The sequence below is a fragment of the Neolamprologus brichardi genome, chromosome 23, assembly GCF_056152115.1.
Source record: "Neolamprologus brichardi isolate AB-2024 chromosome 23, ASM5615211v1, whole genome shotgun sequence".
Classification (NCBI taxonomy): domain Eukaryota; kingdom Metazoa; phylum Chordata; class Actinopteri; order Cichliformes; family Cichlidae; genus Neolamprologus; species Neolamprologus brichardi.
The window spans coordinates 38683548-38706724 of record NC_142125.1 but is presented as its reverse complement, the minus strand read 5'-3'; the positions used below and the strand labels follow the sequence as shown (position 1 = coordinate 38706724).

General features: G+C 39.7%; 1 protein-coding gene across 2 annotated transcripts; it reads left to right on the top strand.

Annotated features, from left to right (window-relative positions):
- Positions 1-1314: 1314 nt before the first annotated feature.
- LOC102782011 (rho guanine nucleotide exchange factor 7-like) lies at positions 1315-22541 on the top strand. Of its 2 annotated transcripts, XM_087835788.1 has the most exons (22): positions 1315-1902; positions 3264-3347; positions 6758-6842; positions 6974-7098; positions 7288-7492; positions 9245-9336; positions 10506-10600; positions 11086-11181; positions 13080-13202; positions 13306-13444; positions 13621-13680; positions 13943-14089; positions 14385-14471; positions 14609-14687; positions 16068-16198; positions 16314-16535; positions 16704-16797; positions 17369-17458; positions 17850-18008; positions 19465-19561; positions 19854-19908; positions 20539-22541. In XM_087835788.1, exons 1-22 carry the CDS (start codon positions 1738-1740, stop codon positions 20659-20661), a joined length of 2553 nt encoding a protein of 850 aa, XP_087691914.1. In that variant the 5' UTR covers positions 1315-1737; the 3' UTR covers positions 20662-22541. The 2 variants fall into 2 exon arrangements, with proteins under 2 accessions (XP_087691914.1, XP_087691915.1); XM_087835789.1 differs by lacking the exon at positions 17850-18008 and having other exon boundaries at positions 20539-22540.
- Positions 22542-23177: the final 636 nt, after the last annotated feature.

Here is a 23177-nt window from a genome sequence, read left to right as displayed (position 1 = left end):
CTATACAGAAATGCTGCTTTAGCAATACTACATGCACACTATTATGCCAGCCAGCTCAGCCTGTGTCTTGTTGCCAAATATCAACAGTAAATTAAATTTGTAAATAAAAAAGTATAAATCAAACATGCATTCTAAAAAAATGTTTGAATTATTTTGTGTTAACTGTCAATTGTATTTTTTTATTACCTATAAAATTTTTAAACAAGAGATACTGACCCTACGTGCAAAGAGTCCAGCTTTCCCCCAAAAATTGATTCCTCGAAAAGTTATGAAACACTGAGCTCCTCTAAATAAGCTGCTTTTATAGATTAAAAGTATCGGGATCAGTATCGGTATAAGCAATGCTGGCCCTGTAGTCAGTGTTGGGGAGTAACGGAATACATGTACCGCCGTTACGTATTTAAAATACAAAATATGAGTAACTGTATTCCGTTACAGTTACCGTTTAAAAAGGTGGTATTTAGAATACAGTTACTTTGTTGAAATAAATGGATTACACGGCGGTACTTTCCTGTTTCATATTGTGGCGGGTCAGGGCTGTTTGGGTTTTGTTTGACAGCTACGTTGTCGTTCCAGACGGCAGCGTTAGGGTTGCCATGGTTACAGGGTGACGCTCTCTCTCTGCCTGTTTCCTGGGTGAGAGAGGCCTTTTTGTTGTTGTAGTGCTAAGCTAATAGGCAGAATGCTACCGGTATAGCTCTAAAGAATGTAGCATCATGGGCAGTGTAGTCCGTGCTGCAGGGAGAATGGACTGCCATACACGTTATGTGTCTGTGAGCGAGGGAGGGAGAAAAAGGAAAGGTATGAGCTGTCATCGAGCAAAAACGGGAGCTGGAAGCATGTAAATATAATAATAACCACTGCAGCCAAGAAGAGTGCCTGACGAGCCCAGCTGTAAGTAAGCTATTAAGACTCGACTGTACACCGTGTTCGTGTTTTCCTCCAAAAACAATAAGTTCCGTTGGAGCAGCCTTTCAACGCCTCTCTCTGTCTCTGCTAGCAAAGTTGACCCAGACAACAAAGTAAAGCTAGTTTTTGGCTACGAGCCCGACACAGAACCCACCGTATTAGCCAGAGGTCCCTTTACTACGGTTCGGAGCCGCGGACCTTCAGTAACAGTAATAAATCACAGCAATAGTACATTCACATAGTTGTAAACAGCATGTTAATATATTAAGTAATCCAAAGTATTCAGAATACGTTACTCTCATTGAGTAACGTAACGGAATACGTTACAGAATACATTTTGGGGCATGTATTCTGTATTCTGTAATGGAATACATTTTAAAAGTAACCTTCCCAACACTGCCTGTAGTTACTTTGTATCAGATTCATTTTGTTGCTGTTGCGTTAGACTTTTAATTTGTAAACCATCAAAGGAAGTTGCTTCTTGGAGCAGCTGGTTTGACAATATTGCCGCTGCTACAGTTGTGTATGAGCAAAGGTGATGCCAACATCCGCTGAGGGAGAGCCAGAGCACAGACAATGAGGGGCTGTTAGAGGAAGGAAAAGCGGTATTTCTCACTTCCACCTTATTTTTTCCATATCAGGAAAAAACAGCGCAGAGGATCCAGCCAGTGCGCGCTGATTGTAGTGTTCAAAACAAGGCGGGGCTGACGCCGCCGTCTGATTTTGGACAAACCACAAGTAGGTTAGCGCAGACACTAACAGGGGAGAGTGCTGCTGCTACCCCCCGCCGCTGCTTTTGTTGTTTTTTATGACATCTGAAAGTCAAGCATGAATTCAGCCGAACAGACGGTAACGTGGCTCATAACGCTCGGAGTCCTGGAGTCTCCCAAGAAAAGCATCTCGGATCCAGAGGCTTTCCTCCAGGCGTCCCTGCAAGATGGAGCGGTGCTGTGCAGGCTGCTGGAGCGACTCAGACCCGGGACGGTGGACAAAGTAAGTAAATGCAAGGGGAGAAAGAGGTATAACTGACTAATAATAACCCAGTGAAATCGATATAATATGGGGAAGCAAAAGAAAGGAAAACTGTATTAAAAGTGTTCATGATAAGAGCTTCATGATAAATATTACATGAGACCAATTAAGCTTCATCCTGCGGAATTAAATATCCCTGGATGTGTAGGGTTTAAAAATAACAATCTTAAAAAACAAAAAAACCCACCCCAATCACTTTGCAAAATTAATCGCGAATATAAGATTTTTTCTCTTACATTTTTCTTTTGAGTTGATTGTAAGGAAAATCAAAAATCAGTTATTGCTACTTGAAAATACGACAATTTGATCCTCACCACTGCAGTACAGGCTTCTTTTTTCCCCTCAAGTGTTATTTTCATTTCACAATTAAAAAAAATATTCATGTCTATGGGAATATAAAAGCAGGAGGCAGCTTGTGAAGTTATATGTAAATGTGACCCGCCTTCTGCATTAAAAATATAATATTTTACTGAAACGCACCTAATACCAGCAGAAATACTTCTAGCTGCCAATTCTACTTAATGCACGCTACTTAGATCATCATTATTCAACTATGACACTACATGTGTTTTGCTTCATAGGTCGTCAGAGCCAGTTCTAGAGTTTAGGAAGCTTACTGCTTTAATGTACAGGCTTATCAGCTCATTACACACACACACACACACACACACACACACAGTGGACCATGAACCAGTCAACGTCATATCCTACTTATCCAACCTCCCTGGGAGATCTTAAACCTGTTTCAAAGTAACCTGCGCACAGGGAGGGAGTCGTCCTATCAAAATAAAGGCACGAACCGTGTCATTATCTACGGCTTGTTGCTCATTAGAATTATTTTTTTTCTTATTTAGGAGGATAGCTCATAGCTAGTTGTCTTCGGTGAAGACTATGCGCTTATTTTAAGTTAGACGATATATATTGGGGTTTTTTTTTCTGTTAAGCACATTTTGTAGTGTAATGTTATCATCATAGTGTAGTGTATGATGATAACATTAAAACCCGATGAACTAGCTGAAAAATTACATTATAGTACAAGCTCTGTGTAATTGTTGGCTACTTTTTATTATTGTTTAACGAAAGCAAGCATTTAAAGGTATGAAAAAAATGCTTTTACTCTGAAAATTAAACCCGGAAGTTTGACTGATTACCCGAGCTGGCTTGATCCTGGAAAGCAGCAAGTGCACAGGCAGCAAACGGCTGGAATAAGATTGTTTTCAAGCGGACGAAACCTTAGACACCTTCAGGAACTCTTCTGTGTCTATTATGAGTTGACAATTTGGGCTAATTTGGTGTTGTTGTGTTTTTTTCTTCGTGCGCAGTTTTTCCAGGAGCCGAGGGGCGACAGCGAGTGTCAGAGGAACATAACCGAGTTTGTTAAAGGCTGCGGGGCTTTCGGTGTGGAGGTGAGTTAATGCATCCATAATGTGCCCATTAACAGCGGGAAGCCTCGGGTGCAGCGTGTCCTGTGGTTTCACAAACAGTTTCATTGTTTGAATGGACCCCCCTTTTTTTTTTTTACTTAAAAAATGCATTTGTTATAGTAGCTGCTAATGGCACGAGACAGTACTCATGAGCTGAAAGTGTGTCATTAATGAGTGAATACCTGTGGCTATTTCTCCTCGAGGAAGCATTAAAACACAACGACACAATTGTGTCCACTTGTTTTAATTCAATTCGTTAATTACATATTTATAAACACTGAAAAACACTGGAAGAAGGTGACCTCATAAGAAATAGATCCTAATGGAAGCCCTTTTCAGCTTTATTAATGCTTACTAAAGCTTTGTACATGCCTATATGAGCCATTTTGGGGTATTCAGACACTTTTAAGCTTTATTACTGTATAATAATCTGTAAATATGAGGCTTTATATCATCAGGTGTGCTGTTTATGTGATGTTCATGTGGTCCAGGCAAACTTGGGAATGATTTTTCTTAAAAATAAACTCGAAAGTTATAGTTTTTACTAGTTAGTCATTGATAAAGTCTTTAGCAAACGCCTACATGCGTGGTGCTTTATATGAAAGTTATGAAAGACAAGGTGGGCGTATCCTCATATGATACACTCCTCTACCCATGCTGAAAACCACCAGCTGTGGGGTTGACTGTGAGGAGCTGAGCCAGTAGTAGGCCAAAATGAGTTGATTTTCAGTCTGTCTCAAAGATGTTTTGAGCCCACAGGCTTGTATGGCTGTTGCTGCCTGTAGACCATTTGTAGTTATGGAAACAAGAAGCAGAGATAAGCGTGGACGCTCTGTTTTCATTTCTGACTTGGCAGCAGTATTCAGACTGCACAACAGATCAATAATTGGGTATGTTTGTTTTCAGGATGACTATAGTCCAGACTAAGGATGCACCAAATGTGAAATTCTGGGCCCATACTAGGGTCTAAAATAAAAATAGCTGATGCTAGGAGTTATCCATTTTTATGTTTTTTTAAATTTATTTGTCATTTTTCTTATCACTTGTTTATTCTTTGCTTCCACGTGATACACAACAGCTAAACACAGGCCATCACCACAGGTTAATATCCTTTATAATGACAGAGAATGACATCAATGTCTGTCGGTTATATTGGTGCGTTGCTGGTCGATACCATTGAGTTGTGGGTCATCCCATTTGGAATAAGAGAAAAACATGATAGTTAATGTGTGACTTGATCATTACCATAGTTCTCATTTGGGGCGTGCTTTAAGTCAAAGGGAGTGTGTTGTTGGAGGTGGAGCAGACTTTTCTGCTGATCTGAATGCTGTTTCAACTACTGCCCTTAATATTTGGGAATGAATAAGCAGTTGTTTGGCACAGAAAGGGTTAAGTATGAAGCTGGATATTGAATTTGTTATAAAATGCTGTGCTAAAAATATCCATACCGCTCTCAGTGTTCAGAATCGCATATTAGGGTGTGTGCTTGTGTCTGTGTTTGCACAACGGCAGGCCCAGGAGCCAGGTTATATCCTGGCTCACAGTGAGTGTGAAGAGAAAGCTAGTAAATAGTGTATGATGTGACACACACACACACGTACACACTATTGATCTTAGCCGTGGAAAAAGCCATGGGGTCATAATTGAGAAGAGTAGATTATGCAACACAAGAGTCAAGGTTTCGCTCAGGAATTGGAAAACAACTGTGAGCTTTTAGAAGAGGAATGGAAGGAGCATGAAAAGATGAAATGAAGGAGAGTAAAAGAGTAGGCTGATGTAATGCTGCACGCCAGGCAGCCCGAGCCAGTGGGTTTTCCAATCAGCTTGATTAGAGGCATGCCAGCCATGTTGCTGGAAGCCAAGGTCTCCATTACTAGCAGTCTGACTGACATCAGCATTGTAATTCTCTCAGACAGTCCTCAGGACAAGAAGAGGGCGAGCCAGACTGTGTGTGTCCAGCACAAGAGGATTAGAGAGCGGGCAATAAGTGCCGGCTTGAGCGTGGACGAACGCTGAACGTGATTAAGAAGAGCTGCACAGTTAATAAAAAACAAAAAAAACAGTCGTGATCATAGATTGGCGTCTGCTGTTAATTAAACCTGACCAGGGTGGGACAGTGATCCTGTGCATTTTGAGTGCCTTCGCTGCAACAGTAGATCAAGTGCTGCCTATAATCAGGTAAGCTGTTTGACCTATGACAGGTGTTTGTTGTAAGTGAGTTGTGACGGTAGGTGCTCGTCTACAGATGCAGGCGAGAAAATCTACAGGGCAAAGTGTAAGACAAGCATATTGCATGCTTGATTTTTTTTAAGGATTGTCTGAATTTGTAATTGTAGTACATTTTTTTCTTTCACCCTAATATGCTTCAGTGGAGCTAAAGTAATCCTAATCTAAATCTTAGGATTCTGGTTGGACAGAAGTAAGAACATTTGTCGGTAACTGCCAAATGTAACATGTAGGATGTCTGTGTCAAATGCATTTTCCTTCATTAGTTAAAGTGCTTTTTTTGTGTCAGGTGTCAGATTGATCAGGGGCCTGCATTAAATGGATAAAATGTTCACATGCATCTGTAGCTCTGTCGCTAAGTCTCATTTTGTATCTTGGGCCAGTGCCAGTAGGAGAGGTGAACGTGTGAACTAACGTTTTGGTCCACGCTGCTCTTGACTACCAGTCAAGCTTGTATGCATAAATCAAACCAGAGCACTTTCCGAGAGAGGCAACATAAAAGGACAGTGTGGTTCTATTTATTAGATCAAAGCGACTCAGTCTGCGCAGAAACAGAGAATGAGGATTACAGATGTTCTTTCTTTTTAAATAGCTCTATTTTCCAAAGCTGACTTTTATGCTTCAGTATCGCCCCACCTTCACGGCTTGGGAATTTAGAAGTCATTCAGTGTGTGTGGTGTACACAAGATTAGGAGCCTCACAAGTATGTTGATTGTGGTTTTGTGTGTCTGTGTGTGCATGTGTGTGTAATGTGGAGATTAACGAGGGGGGGCTCAGACTTTAAGTAATCCTGGTCCAGACTGTAGTTGGAGTAGGGATGTAAGCCCCCACTAACTACTTGTGTTTCTTAATTTTTTAGGCGGACATACTTCTTCATTATGTACATTTACAATTATTCAAGTGAACCAAATAGGAAGAAGATATTTTCTTATGTAGTTTTTTGTTGCCCTTTGTTTTTCAAACCCCTTTTATTTGCTTCCACATTTCTATGTGAGATACATGCACAGCTATTTCAGGAAGGCAGTTTGTGTGATTCTCGATGTCATGCTTTATGAATTTATTATGAATGTGTGTACATTTTTCCCCCTTTACGTCAAACCTCTCTATGGTTTATTGCTGTTCTAAAATTCCCTTCATATTCTTTATTTGGTTTTCTCTCCTTGAAGCCTTTCGAGGTCAATGACCTGCTGCAGGGACTGAACTTCTCTAAGGTGCTAAACTCCTTGGTTGCCCTCAACAAAGCTACTGAAGGTAAGATCGCTGTGTGTGTGTGAGAGCAGTATTTGCTCCATCTCTGCAAACATTTGGACTTTTTTGAAGCATCTTCCTGTTTAGCCACCACATGAATTTAAGATGTATTCAATTGCATCATGCATTTGCAGATTTGAGTGTTTCTGGGGACACCGTATGTGTGGCACACTCCTCAACCTCAAGGATCAAGTCCTTTGACTCTCTGAACACTCAGAGTCGCTCCTTGAAACTGCTGCAGCCTCAGTACCGCAGCCTGGTGAGTAACCATGTCAAAGATAAGAACGGTAATAACAGCAAACAAACAGCAACAGGGTTAGAAATATTATTGTGTTGTGAAAACACAGTTTAATCCTCAAAAGTCCCCTGAAGGTGGTGCCTGCCTGAACACGACTAATAAATAACAGCTTTCTGTTTTCACGTTGTTTTCCGCTCCTCTCGTTCACAGGACATGTCAGAGGGCAGTGGGTGTGGCCAGCTGTTGGTCAGGGCACGCTTCCCCTTCCAGCAGACCAATGAGGACGAACTGTCTTTCTCCAAGGGTGACCTCATTATTGTGACCAGGCAGGAGGAGGGGGGCTGGTGGGAAGGCACGCTGAAGGACAAGACTGGGTGGTTCCCCAGTAACTATGTACGGGAGCTGAAAGGAAATGGTGGGTTAAACTATTACTGCTTCAGATGTTGTGCACCACTGAGGAGAAATAACTCCTTATTGCTTTGGTCACAGAGGACAGTTTGATACCTTTCTGCACATGAGCCTCATGTTAAGATCGCTGACTTGAGATATTCCCATCTTCAAGCCCGTCAGCAGATTTAGAGCAGCCTGCTTATAAAATATTTTGAACATTTTGCTTCCATCATGCACGATATGAGCCATTAATATTATATGACAGTTTTAAGTTTTAAAATGCAGTAAAATAAACATTGGAATTGAAAAAAAAAACCCACTCTGCTAATATCAATTTAACGTGAGGGTTTTTTCCCCCAAAGCAGCAGCAAAGACACACACCCAGATACACACAAACAGACTTCCTGCATGTCTGTTCTTACTGATTATAACTTCCTGACCTCTTTTAGTTGAATGATTTCTCAAGGACTGGACAAGATATCCTTGGCACGTACAGTAATTGAGATTTATTTCATATGTCATATTTCTTTTTGGGTTTGTTTGTTTTGTTCAGAAATTCCCCTCATTCCTCGCCGTTCTTTAACATAGTTGCATAGTTAGGTTTCTTCACCCTGGAATTCAACAATAATCAACATATATGAGCTTTTTCTGCCTTTATTTTAATACTAACATGGTGTTTCTTTGAATTTTGACATCTTAGGTTACATTTGTTGGTTAGTTTTGTTGCTTTTGGGGGAGGAAAGGCAGGACAGAAGGAAGAAAGCTTTGCAATAACACAAAGAAAGGAAGTTCCAGAGCTGCTGTATAAAAAGAAACTTCCTGACTTTAACCTCACAGCAGAAAACTTCAACTGTGATAACGGCACTCTGAGGAATGGCAGTAAATCCAAATGTCCAGTGGGAGTTGTTTGATGTGTGAGATAGCAGGCTTATACTTGTGATTGCTGTGGCTGTTTGTAGAGTCAACAGCGATGACATAAAGCATTCTTTTTGAGAGCAATGAACCAAGATCTAGGAAAGTGTCTTTTGTAGCTTCCTTAGGTTGCTCTTTAGTTTCTGTAGTCCGTCGGGTGAGTTTAAAAAGTGCATTAAGGCGATCGTTATCTGGAACATACTTTTGTGCTGTTGTCTCTCGTCTTGCCTTACTTTGCAGTGTCTACAAATAGTAAAGAGAAGAATACGAGAAGGTTTCTGTTATGGGCCACCCAGGGCTGTAAAAACAGTGGCCGGGACAGTGAAATGACATGACATTGTCGAGTCAATGAGTTATAGCATTCAATCACTGGTTGACCTACATACTGGATCAGCCACAACATTGTCCTGCAGTTGGAGGATGTTGGAGCTTTCATCCCCAAAAATTTGTTTCTATGTGACATTTTCTGAGGGAGATTTTCTGGGTGCTCTTGTGCAGCGACTGTTGATCTTTTTTTACTAGATGAGACGTTCGGTATCAGTGCGCCACAGTGAAAGGAAGATTTATTGCTTTAGTTGCTGTGTGAGCGATCAGAACTGTTACTTTTCGGTCGTTGACCTTTGCCTTTTGATCGAGTTTGTCTTCTTTGATTTATCCTTTAAATTCTTAGAAAGAAAACTGTAGGGAGTTAAGTTGGTAAAATAAAACACACAGTGACTTAAGAATGTGTTGTGTTGTTATATGAGCACATCACTTTTATTTTTATTTGGCAAAATTTGTATGTAGCTTGTATTTTGTTTTTATCTGTATTTTAAAGCCAGTGACTCTCTTTCTCCATTTTTTTTTCTTTTGTTGTTTTTTTTAGACAAAACGTTAGACAAGCCAAAGTCTGGGACGCTCAAAAGTCCGCCCAAAGGCTTTGATACCACTATCATCAACAAGACCTATTACAATGTGGTAAGTATCACAATCTTAAGAAATTCTATGTGTGTGTGTGTTTGCTCACCTACATTGTGCCAATGGATGGATTTCTCAAGTGTGTGGGCTTTTGTGGACTGTTGCAATCTGTTCTTTTCCACACATCTATTTAATGATTGTGTAGCATGTAATTTTGGAGCTTGCATAGCACCCCTACGTGTGTCATCCTTGTGTGTACGTGCGTGTGTGTGTGTGTGTGTGTGTGTGTGTGTGTGTGTGTGTGAGTGGCGCAGATGTAATGTAGGTTATTTCTTCCATTCCACTGGTTTCTGGGGCAGCCTTGCCTCAGGGTTGGCTACTGCTGATGCTGTTTGTGAGTGTTTCAATAATGCAACAAGCTGCAAAACCTCACAAGACTATCCATCATTGGGTGGTTTACCTGAGTGTGTCTCACACACACACACACACACACGCACACACACACACACACACACACACATGCACACAGACGTGCCTGAAGTCAAAGCTGTTCCTAAAAAAGAAATTCAAAAACACGAAGACATAGATAAAAGTTATTGTGTTTTTTCTCATAAAAGAATCCCCCAAAGCCTTAGAACAGAAGCTTTTAAAGTAGAAGATGCATGCTTTTCATCTGTTTGTGTGCTTTTTCATGATTGGTTACACACTGGCATCGTCTCCATCTCCTCTTATAGATCATTTTTAAATAAAAAAATATAAGATATAAAATAATATATACAAAAATATAATTTACAGTTGCTTAAAATGCTGGTAAACATATACAGGCTCCTGGCCTGAGGGGAGACAAAGCGCTGTCTTATCTGTCACCGTGCAATTCATTAACCTCATTACTGGGAGGTTTCTGATGTCATGGTGAGATTAGCCAGTTAGCCTGCGGAGTCAGACCCTTGGAAAGCTAATCGAGCCAGGACAACGCTACAGTTCCCGAAGGCTCCAATGACTTTCCCTGTTAGTTTGTGACAAATGCGCTTCCCACTGAAAAGCAGTTTCCTTATAAACTCATATAATGCTGTACAATTATCCAAAACCTGAAGATAGACGTTTACAGTGATAGGAAACTGAATGGCCTGGGACTTTTTCACTCTTTCACTCTTTTCTTTTATATTTTAATAGTATCACTTAACATATGTAATGGAAAATTTTGTGTGTGTGTGTGACGGCTTTATCAGGTCCTACAGAACATCCTGGAGGCAGAGACTGAATATTCAAGGGAGTTACAGAGTCTCTTGGGTTCATACCTTCGCCCACTTCATCCCACAGACAGGTAGAGTTATTTTTACACCTTTCGTTGTTTTATTCAACAGAGTCAGATTTTAGAGGGGGAGGAAACGCACACAGGCATATCTATTACACTGTCGTAAATCTAAATTGAATATGTATACACATATATCTAATATTTACACACACATATGAGAGAATATATTATTTGCTGGAGCCAGGCATACTGTTATTATATATTTCAGGTAGATCCACATCAGACATGTACTTTAAGTTACAGTGCCTTTACCTTGAATACATTTTCCTTAATATACTTTTTCTGTATTATCCTTATAGGGTATAAATGTTTGAAACCTACAAGGCAGGTTTTAACAGTACTTGGCTGTATATAATTCATGAAATAGTTGGATGGATCTGACAGGTTATCTGTATATCTGTCTGTATATATGCAGTGTGGTGTGTCTCACTTGTGTTAGATATTTTCTGACACACCATCAGAGTTAATGCTCTCTCCTCTCCTCTCTTCTGCAGACTCAGCAGTGTTGACATCGGTCACATTCAGGCAAACCTGGAAGACATTTCAACCTTTCAGCAAATGCTGGTTCAGTCTTTGGAAGAGCACACCAAGTCAGTATATATTTATTTTCTTAGTCTTTACTGTGCATGTCATATTTTTGAGTTTTGACTGATGACCCGTGATAGACTGGAGATAGACTGGATGGAGTTTGGACTGACTGGTCAGTTTCTTAGTGACAGACATTTCTTTCTTCTCTGAACCTTGCTTGCTTTACTGAATAAAGTTTGACTGCTGTATTTACAGGTTGTTAATTTCACTTTTGTGCTGGAATTAAATCTGTGTATGTAGTATATGTTTTTCTGAACTTTGGCTATCATATAACTTCTCTATAGCCTTTCTAAAACATGCACAATACTCAGATGAACCCATGTTCACATCCTGTTGCACTAAAATTACTCAGACCAGCAGCTGTCCTGAATGGAGCTTCATGTTGGCGATTGTTGTAACAACAGCGACATCTATTGGTCATATGAAGTCATACAACCTGTTTTTCCAGTTTGGACAAGTACACGATGATAATAATGATTTTTTTGGGGGGTAATAAAAATCTTAACCTTGATGAACAACAGCAGCTGAGCCTGTGTTTCTTTTTTTTTATTACTTAGTTTTTAATAAAGGTTTTACATATTTTTACAACAGAAAAGGAAAACAACAAACAACCAAAAACAACAATAACAAAACAAGCAGTCGACTGGAAAGCACAGCTTTTTCCCACAAAGCAATTCTGGCAGTGAGAACATGACTTTATATCCATGAATTGACAGCACATCTACAGATGTAAGAGCAGCTTAGGAGAGGCATGCAGAAGTTTATATAGATGTGAGTAGGCACAAACAGGAGAAAGAAAAAAAGCAAACAAAAAACAACATTCTAATTTCGGATATATTTCAACCACTTGTCCCATCTTGTGGTATAAATATTAGCTTGCAGCCTTAACAAAAAGGTAAGTTTTTCCATTTTATGAATCTCCTCAACAACGCTCAACCAGTCGTCCAGAACAGGGGGGTCAGTACAGAGCCACTTACGAGTAATTGCTTTTTTTGCAGCAGCAGTAAGAATCTTCAGGAGATATTTGTCATTGCTTGTTAATTCTTCGGGTAGGTCTCCTAAATAAAATGTTATGACAGGCCGTTGTTTTGATTTAAAGCCTATAGTCTGTTCTATCTTTGATATAACATCTTCCCAAAATTTAGAAAGTTTTCGACACGACCAGAATATGTGGGTATGGTTTGCAACAGTTTCCCCACAGCTCCTCCAGCATGAAGAATTTCCCCGTGTTTGTTGTTTTGGTGGTATGAAAAATCGTACCAGGTTTTTCCAACTAAATTCTCGCCAGTATGCAGAGGATGAGGTTGAAATGGCAGTCTCACACATATTGTCCCATTGCTCAGAAGTTATAACTGAGGACAACTCTCTCTCCCATCTTCCCTTTATATAATCTGTTGAAGTTCCCCTACTTTTCAATATGCCCTGGTAGAGTTTAGAGATAACTGACTTGCATCCCTTATAGTATGTTTGTGAAATCAGATTAATTATTTCATTGGATTGTGTATTAATTTCTTTAGTCACTTTTGAGGACAAATACTGCCGTAATTGTAGGTATCTGAAAAAATCACTTTTTCCTAGCCCATATTTTTCTTGTAATGTTTGAAAATTTTGCAGGCCATTCTTATCCAGTATTTTACAGCTGAGCCTGTGTTTCATTTGTATAGCTGACGATTGGTTGTGTGTCACTAAATGATCTTTTTAACAGAAGACATTATAGTTTTAAAGTTTGGTCTTGAAATGTTGTTTTCCCATCAGTTTTCACTCCTGTTTTATGTTAAGGCTGAAGGCTGGCTAACACCCATAATTACCACAGAGTGAAACTTTTATCTTTATGTGCAACAAATATACTAGGATTCTGCTTTTATCCAGACTGGTATTGTCATGTCATTTGTGTGTGTAGACTTCCTGAGAGCCAGCAGAAGATTGGAGGGTTCTTCCTGGGCTTGATCCCCCAGATGAAGAAAATCTATTTGACCTACTGCTCTAATCACCCTTCTGCTGTCAATGTACTGACACAACACAGGTACCGTCTGATCATTTTAATCCACAGAAAAAAACTTTCTATCCCGAAAGAGTAAGCTCATGTGCTGTATTTTGTATATTTTGTCTGTGTGTGTGTATCACAGTGAGGAGCTGAAAGAGTACATGGAGTCAAAAGGAGCACCCCCCCCTGGGATCTTGGCACTGACCACTAGCCTAAGTAAACCCTTCATCAGACTGGATAGATACCCAACCCTGCTGAAAGAACTGGACAGACATATGGAAGTAAGCTTGAGTCGCTCCCTGTCTTTCTGCATCTCTGCTAGTATACTCAAGTCCTGCAAAATTTAATTGAATCATTTTATTGAATGATGATAACTGGGGCAGAGAATGTTGACAAGAGGGAAAAGGGTTATTTGTTTTCATGTGCTTAAATCTTGAATCTTGTCTGTGTCTTTTAGGACCAACACCCTGACAGAGCTGATCTACAGGCTTCTATGACAGCCTTTAAAAACCTCTCTGTAAGACACATGCTTATCAGTCCTTAAACATTAAGCTAGTCAAACGTAATGTGCATGCTAATGTAGTCCAGAAATGAGGGGGTACTCAACCTGCAGAAAGTAACCCATAAGAGGCGACTAATGGTGTCTTATGTTACATTTTTTGAGTTTGAGTGTAATTTTATGACCTGTTTTTTGTACATTTAACCTCTGTTTCACTGTATCAATCAGAAATGATGTCACGGAGCTTTTGAGTGCCTGTTCTGTGTTTCTGTGTCCTCAGGCTCAGTGTAAGGAAATCAGGAAGAAGAAGGAACTGGTGTTGCAGATTTTAACAGAGCCGATCAGAAACTGGGAAGGAGATGATATCCGAACTCTTGGCCCTGTCCTTCACATGTCCCAGGCCGCAGTTCACTCACAGAACTGTCCGGTACTTATCACGACCTGCAAGAGGCTTAACAACACACAGAACCTGTTGTTGTCTTTCTGAAATGAAAGGCATACTCACAGGCCAGCTTCTGATCAGCCAGAAAAACCTGAGCATACTTGTTAAACTTAGCGTTTAAACAAACTGTGCCGTGTGAATGTACCAGAAATTTATATTCACTCCCACAATGAACACCGTTCAGTTCACAGTTCAATTCAATTTTATTTATACAGCACTTGGCACTTTTATAGTGCAAGGTAAACCCTGCAATAATCCAATAAAACATCCTATTTTTCAGGAGTCAAATGAATGCTACCTCCTTCTCTTCCATCACACTCTGCTCATGGTCTCTGCCAGCCTGAGAATGAGTGGATTCATCTATCAGGTATGGCACACTTGATTTGATCGCTGTAATTTCCACAGTAATGTTCCTGTCACTAACATGCATGTATTTCTTTAAGGTGTCAAACATTACTAGCTTATCTGGTGCACTGATGAACACTGTTTCTGGTTGGTCTGCAGGGGCGGATACCATTATCAGGAATGCTTATTTCCAGGATAGAGGATGGAGAAAACTTGAAGAATGCTTTTGAAATATCTGGTCAGCCGCTTTCTTCATTTACTACAAGACATTTCTGCTTAGCTCTTTTATAGAATCTCACTTGATTTCAGCATCTTTACACTTATGGCCTGTTTCAAATATGGGGTTTCACAGACAGTTTGCTCCTGATGATCTCACATTTACATTAGGCGGGAACACTGGGAGTCCGGGCATTTTCGCCAAAACTCTGAGATTCAAGGATTGTTTTTGCATAAATTCATTAATAATAAGAACCCAGAAGATACACTCCTTGCAGGACATGCTGAAAAGCATAAAGTGATTACTGTTGCAGTTTAACCCTCAAGTATAATTTGCTTTTTTGAGGACATATTTAAAAATTTAACATGTATACAAACTATTTTCACAAAATATTTTTGAAAATTCAGAATTTTTTTTATTATGTTTTAATTACACTTCTGCTTTTCTGTAAAACAATATTATTCCAAAGACTATGGAAATAAAACTACTGAGAGATCTAATTCAATTCAATTAAATTTTATTTATATAGCGCCAAATCACAACAAAAGACGCCTCAAGGCGCTTCATAGATACAGAGAAAAACCCAACAATCATATGACCCCCTATGAGCAAGCACTTTGGCGACAGTGGGAAGGAAAAACTCCCTTTTAACAGGAAGAAACCGGCAGATCTATCCAGAACAACTATCAGGACACCCGTGAATGACTCAGCCAATTCTGGTATTGTAATTGTTAGAATCCTGCACAGGAGTTGGCTGCAAGTTTGCAGTCCAAGAAAAAAACACTTCTACAGAAAAGACAGCTTCAAGCTAGACTGAAGTATGCTAAAGACGACCTGGAGAAGTCGTCACACAGTCGTTCACACTGGAACTGCGTCCTTTGGTCAGATGAGACAAAACTAGGGCTCTAGGGCAGAGACGTTGCTTATGTTTGGAGAAAGCAGGAAGAGGTGTGCAACCCAAAGGCCAAACAGTGGTGGGAGTATTATGCTGTGAGAATGCTTCAGTGCATCTGCAGCTGAGAATCTCGTCAATATGGAAAAAATCATGAAGAACAACGGCTTTGTGAAGATTCTGAAAGAAACCCTCAAGAAAGCAAAACTGGGTCTGGTTCTTCGCTTTGTCATCCAACACGCCTCCCGCCAGAAGCCCAAAGTGAATGTTACGGACTGGCCTGCACAAAGCCTTGACTTGAACTGATCTGTATATAGTAAAAAATAGTCAGTTTTGCTTATGGATAAAAAGTAAGGGCTGTCGTACAAAACACAAGTAGCACATTCAGCATAATTTGGAAAATATAAGAATGACTGGGGAGAGGAAGGTCAGGTTTCTTTTGTATTTGTATGATGTGTGTGCTTGTCTGCAATATTAACATCTTCCACTTTGTGTGGGTCATTGTGCAGGCAGCCAGGGTGAGCGCATCCAGGTAGCATGTAACAGTCAGCACGATCTGCAGGAATGGCTGGACCTTCTCACTAAACACACCCATGCTCCGGCTGCATCCACACACAAGACTCTGTCTGTCTGTCACACAGTAAGTCGGCACATTTTCTACAAAATAAATGAATTACAGCTCATCCACGTCATTTCCCTCTAATTTCCTCTCCTCTGATTCCTCCTCTTTTTCCACTTCACCCACCTCCTCCCAGCTGCCCTCTCACCCTGTCACTCCCTCTAGAAACTCGGAGTCTCGTGGAGGGAGCAGTGTGAACACTTACCACACCCTTCCCCATGTCTCCTTGCATGGGATGGGAATCAGCAGCCCTATGTGGGGACCCCTGGAGCCACCAAGTACCCCCAAACCCTGGAGCTTAAGCTGTCTTCGCCCTGCTCCTCCTCTCCGGCCCTCTGCTGCTCTCTGCTACAAGGAGGTGCTCGATTTTATAGTTTATTACAGAATAGATATTGCTTTTGGTGTGTATGTCCTTTTTTTGCAAACATTTTTCTAAATTCATTCATTTCTGTTGTATTGCGTGATATAATCCAAGACTTGACTGAAAAAGTGAAATCTGAATTTTATTTTTTATCTTTTTTTGAAGGACATGAGTAAGAGTCCTAAGAATGTGAAGAAGCTCCTCCCGAAGAGGAAGCCAGAGAGGAAACCATCAGAAGAGGACTTCACTGTCAGAAAAAGTAAGAACAGAAATTTGAACTTTCAATTATAAAATGTTGCCATGGGGACTTCTATTACTTCATAGCAACATAACTAATAATATTATTAGTAGTGAATCTAAATTTCTTCAGTTGCTTCTATTAGATAATGTTTAAGTACTATAAACTTTAATCTGTCAGAGTCACAACTCATGAAAAAGGTGCATTTTGCTAAACTTCCAGCTGGACAGCAGTGTAACACTGAATAAAACTGGACTAGTTTTTGAAGCGTCTTAGACTCAAGAAAGTAACTTGTCCATTGTGACAGCCCATTAAGTACATTTCTATCAGATTTTATGAATGGAAGGAGTTCTCTCTAAGACAGTAAACCAGCATATTGTTTTTAATAAAAACAATGCATAGTCCTCACCTCTGCTGAAATCCAAACTGTGTAGATTTTCTTTGGTGATCACTTTAACTTTGATATGTGGTTGAAGTTGGAGTAAGCCTTTATTGAATCTTTTAGAAAGCTGTACAGTGAAGAAATGTCCACCAGAGGGCGTGTAGGTGCAGTCTCATCAGCTCAGTTCCCTGGTCTGCCCTTGTCTCTCAGGTACAGCAGCTCTAGAGGAGGATGCTCAGATACTCAAAGTCATTGAAGCTTATTGTACCAGTGCCAAGACACGACAGACTCTTAACTCCAGTGAGTACGCACACATCCATCAGCGCAACATATGTAAACGCATCATGCATAGAACTACATAGTTGCTGTGTCTTATTGGAAACCATTGTTTGTTTTCTGCTTTTGGCTCTAACAGTTTTTTCTCTCTTCTCCTTTTATGTCTTACCTCACTTCCTCTGTTTTCCTCATGCTCCAATTATTGTATTAACTGTTAACATACACATTGTGCTATTGGGTTTTATTAACATCATCCATTTATTTTGTTAATTTTGTCATCACTATGTTTATATTTTTTATCCCATACAACCTGGTTTTATAAATTATCGGTTACACTTTGGTTTATATTCCTTCCTTCATCCCCCAAACATTCAATTTGGTTTGTCAAATGCCGTCCATTGCTGGTTCTGTAAAGCCTGGCAAGGAACTGACCTCATGCACAACCACGTACTCGCTGACAACAGCCTCACAGTGGCTGGCTTGCCTGGCAACCCTCCGTGTTCTGACCAATCAGAGGACTCGGATTATGACAGTATCTGGACTGCCCATAGTTACAGGACTGCCTCATTTTCTCGTAAGATATCGATGTTGCAAACCCCGACATGATGCTGAACCAGCTGGTTTACATAGTGATCGATATGTACAGCGTTGTGGAAAAGTATTTGCCCACTTCCTGATTTCCAAGTTTTTGCATATTTGTCACACTTACATGTTTCATATCATAAAACACATTTTAGACAAAGATAATCCGAGTAGCTACAAAATGCAGTTTTTAAATGGCAAAATTTTTTTTTATCCAAACCCCTCTAGGCCCTGTGTCCAAAACTAATTGCCCTGTAAAAACTGGTTGTTTCCCCTCTTGGTAGCAAGGACTACAATCCAGCATTTGTGATAACTGGAAATTAGTCTTTTACGTCAGTGTGGAGGAATCTTGGCCCACTCGTCTTTGTAGATTTATGTTAATTCAGCCACACTGGAGGGTTTTCAAGCATTTACTACCTCTTTAAGGTCATGGCAAAGCATCTCAATCAGATTTAAGTTTAGATTTTTTGTGTTTACTTTCATTATCTGTGTCTAATATTACAATTTGTTTGATAATCAGAAATATTTAAATGTGACAAATATGGACAACACTAAGAAATCAGGAAGGGGGCAAATATTTCTTCAAAGCATTTTATATATTAGTGTAGTGATTCAAACCTTCCCCTTGCTGTCCGTATACCTGTGTACTGTGTCTGTGCTGTATAATATGTACGTAGTAGTTATCTCTGTGTATTACCCTGTGTGTATTCTCATTAGCATACAGCAGTCTGCTAATATACCTGATAGTAAAATATGTTTATTGCTGTTTGAAATGCATACAAACAAAACAAGCAAGTGGACAAGTACAGTAACATAATAACTGGTGATACGTTCATGACAACCATACAGATTGCCTTTCACTGCAGGTTTAACCTCCTAAGATCTGAACTCTTCTATGGCATGCATTTTTAATTTCTCTTTGATATTTGGGCATATTATGACCCGATGAATGTAAAAACAAGGAATCACCAGATTATTTTTTTTACCTGATTTTTGTTTCTAAGAAAAATGAGAGCCACATATGAGGATATTCTTTTTAGATTTCGATAAAACAGAGGCAGTATAATGTCCTCGTAAGTGGATGTCAGGCCCTTGTAGAGCAAAATTTAGTATTTTGGTCTAAATAACCCAAAATGTGATGTCCACATATGTGGACGCCGGGTCCTAGGAGGTTAAGTGCATATAGCCTCAGTCAGGCTCCAGGCAAAATGAAACAGATTTCTCGGTGTGTGTGTGTGAGGTTTGTGTTTGAAAGTGCCACATTTCATTATCTTATATCTGCCAGCAGTGAAGGTAATATTATATCATTTGCTTGCTTGTAGTTTGTAAGGCATCACCTGTTAAAGCCTCTGATATTGTTCTTTGAACTGTATGTTTACAAGTTGAAATGATTTGTCACACAGGTTATATTTTTTATAATAACCTGACTGTTGTCGATGTCGAATCAGGCTCCAGTAGGAAGGACGTCCAGGTGTTGTTCCCAGAAGAGGAGAAGATTATAGTGGAGGAAACAAGGAGCAATGGACAGACTGTAGTAGAGGAGAGGTGAGAGACAAAGATGTTTTTTTAACGTTTGCTATAATACTTACACACAGAAAACTGATACTGCCTTTGTCATCCCTGTGGGCATGCAGTTATTATGGCAATAAATAAAAAGAAACGTTTTAAAAATCGAAGGCATAAATATGCTTAATGAAAGTGGAGGATACTAAACAGAATCTCAAAGTATATAAATCCTACATCAACACTCATGCAGAGAGTTAAACATGTGAAACTGTGCATATTCAGTCAGTGCTGGTGAAGCTAAATAAATAAGAACTGTTTTCTGTGCCTGCAGGAGTCTGGTGGACACTGTGTACAGCCTCAGAGACGAAGTCCAGGAACTCAAACAGGTCTGTCTCCAGTTCTTTTAGAAACAAGGTTATTGCTGCCAAGATCTTCTTACTGTAACCAGTTTATTGCTCGTGTTTTACATAAAAGGTTCAAAATTAGGTCCAAGAACACAGATGGTCTCCAAGAAGTTGCTGGCAGTGTGTTTGAATACATGCCTGCATGTTTAATTAAGGACACATGCTGTACTGGCAGATCCTTTATCCTGATACAAATAAAGGAAATTAGGGTTTTGGTTCTACTGACAGTATTACTGCAGATCATTAATACTTTGGAGTATTTTTGTAGTAGCTACAAAGTAGGGATGGAGGCTGTTTCTAAACGGAGATCAGGTCCTGAATGAGTAAAAACATACTTAGTGTGGAGCACAGCACAGTGTCATGGGTTTTTTACTTTGGTTTCAAGACAAAAGTTCCATATTGGTGTAACGGAGCAGCTGAAAGAAGCCTTTTCTGTGCATCAATGCTATTTATGACCTAGATCACTGTGGTGGCTTTGAACTGACCTTTTCTCTGCCTGTTTCTGCCTTTGCAGGTTCACTTTATTTTTGGTGATGAATTTGATATCTATTGTCTCTCTTTTGATTTATTTTCATCTATTTTTTTCTCCTTATCCTTTCACCCTTCCTCCAGGACAACAAGAGGATGAAGAGGACGCTAGAGGAGGAACAGCGGGCAAGGAAAGAGCTGGAGAGAATTGTGAGGAGAGTTCTGAAGAACATGAACGACCCGACCTGGGACGAAACAAACCTCTGAGATTTGTGTCAGACACTGAAGGATGAGATTAGTTCCTGACTTTTTAATGACTTGGAAATCATTGAACCTGTGTGGACAACAAGCTGCTTATAGTTAATTCCTCTGCAGCAGAAAAGTCTCCATTTCCACTAGCTTTGACCTTCACAGTGACCTGTGTGCCAAACTGTGGACCAATGTAAAACACCTGCCAGCTGTTGGCAAAGCTGTCCCAACTGACCTTAAAGCTGTGAAGCCATACTAGCCTGCAGGCGAGCTGATTAGCCATCTTTGAAACACTGACACGAGAATCAAGACTTTTTTTTTTCCCTGTACTTGTGTACTTCTCTCTCATTCCTTTTTAGTGCAACATTTCACAATTGCTAGGAAAGTATTTTACTGACTGGCCTTGGGCATGAACACTAGCTCTACATGGGCGTATATATTTCACAGATATTTGAGCCGTGTTGACAAAACTCCTCCTTGAAACTTGAATTTTATTCCCACACTCCACATTTTATTTCTCATTTTCTGATTTTAATATAATCATTTTGGTTCACAGATTTCTGAACTTAAAAAAACTACAAACTTTTTAAATGCAATCTAAGTCTACCAGCACTTATAAGAGACCTCACAGGTTTTACGGGATTGAATTGCATTTTTAGTGTTGTGTTAATACAAAAATGATCCATATAAGTGCGTAGCCTTACTGATATTTGCTTGGACCTACTGTGTCAGTTTATCCACCTCTGGGTTTAGACGATTGTGCTTAAACTTGTCAAATAATAAACAAGAAATCATAGAAAAGGGTAGTTGCTGAAAAAAAATCAACAGTAGTTAATGTCAAAAGGTTTCTCAGGAATTAAGATGACCATCAGGGAGTTCCAGATTCACATCCATTTCAAATTTCACATCCAAAGCAATATCTCAAAAAAATTTATTTAAAATTGTAATGCAGGGTTACTCATTTTTTTTGTAATGATAAAATAAAAGGAAAAAGTGAGATGATAGCATTGAATTAAAGAAACAGCATTTTGCTCTTGATTAATCTTATGGTTGTGAAATTAATAAAATGTATAAGCTACCTTTAAAAACACATCTTAACTTGTGGCAACACATTATTTATCATATGTGCACTGTAAAATAAAAGTAATAAAAATGTCAGGGAACAGTCCAGAGTGTAGGAAATAGTCTAACACTAAAAACCCCCAATGTAATTCAAAATATCAACAGAAACCATGTAACAATATGAACACTAAGAAAACAATTAGGTTTATATTTTATTCCACATAAGCGCCGGTACACTAAAACGATGCTCAGAAAAGCTCCCACATTCGTTTTCATGCAGTTCTAACAATTTTTTAGAGGTAAACGAAACACTCAGAGTGACAGATCTGCGCTCCTTCTTTATCAATACCAAAGGCAAAGCAATACAACACTGGAAAAATCTTTTTTATGATGTCAGTACGCAACTTATTGTACAATTTTTTTTATATATATACATATATATGTTTGATGTTATGTTTTTATTCTGGCTTTGATTTGTAACACTCGTTATTTTCTACTTGACCTCGTCGATCACGCTGAAGGTGATTTGTACAGAAAAGCTACAATTTTCTCGTGCCATTGGGAGAAAAAATCTTTTGTTAAAGCGTTTATCTTTAAAACTTCACTTACAAATGACATATTACTGAAACCAGAACCACATTAATGTAAGCTATGTAATACAGTATGCCATTTTTTGGCGCTAGCTAATGTATTTAACTGAACGTGATTAATGTAAATGCATTGTGTGTTCAGATGTTATAGCAGTGAAGACGATTACAGTAGTTACTGTGACAACAATCACCCCCCCCCCCCCCCCTCTATTTATTTCACCCATTTCTCTGAGTGAATAAAATATTGAACCAACCGTGGATCTCAGTCTCCATAATAAGTTCTATCGCTGATTTAATGTTTTCAGGTGCTTCTTTGCCTGTTGTGCACTGATGTTTTTTTGCTGTTCGCATTTTGATGAATGCCTTCCTGTGTAAGGCCAGCACCAAATTAATGTTTCATTTGTTGAACAGTTTTATGTTTTTTAGGAGCCCCATGCTGGGCATGTTGTGACATCTTCCTAACACAGTTATACAACAGTAAGGGACAGATGATCAAAAAGGAGAGATGGTTTAAACTAAATTATAAATATAGCATCATTTTATAATAAGATCTTCAAAAACCTAAAACATAAATGTGAAACTCCATCCATCCATCCATCTTCTTCCGCTTTATCCGGGGCCAGGTCGCGGGGGCAGCAGTCTAAGCAGAGAAGCCCAGACCTCCCTCTCCCCAGCCAACCTCCTCCAGCTTATCCGGGGGAACACCAAGGTGTTCCCAGGCCAGCCAAGAGATCTCTAATATCTCCAGCGTGTCCTGGGTCTGCCGGGGCCTCCTCCCAGTGGAACATGCCCGGAACCCCTCACCCAGGAGGCATCCTTGTCAGATGCCCGAACTACCTCAGCTGGCTACTTTCGATGTAGAGGAGCAGCAGCTCTACTCTG

Bases quoted from the DNA above. Each gene is read 5' to 3' on its own strand.
- LOC102782011 (XM_087835788.1), top strand. From the start codon at position 1,738: ATGAATTCAGCCGAACAGACGGTAACGTGGCTCATAACGCTCGGAGTC. The intron at 3,348-6,757 runs GTGAGTTAATGC...CTCTCCTTGAAG, and splicing joins GCGGGGCTTTCGGTGTGGAG to CCTTTCGAGGTCAATGACCT. The intron at 9,337-10,505 runs GTAAGTATCACA...CGGCTTTATCAG, and splicing joins ACAAGACCTATTACAATGTG to GTCCTACAGAACATCCTGGA.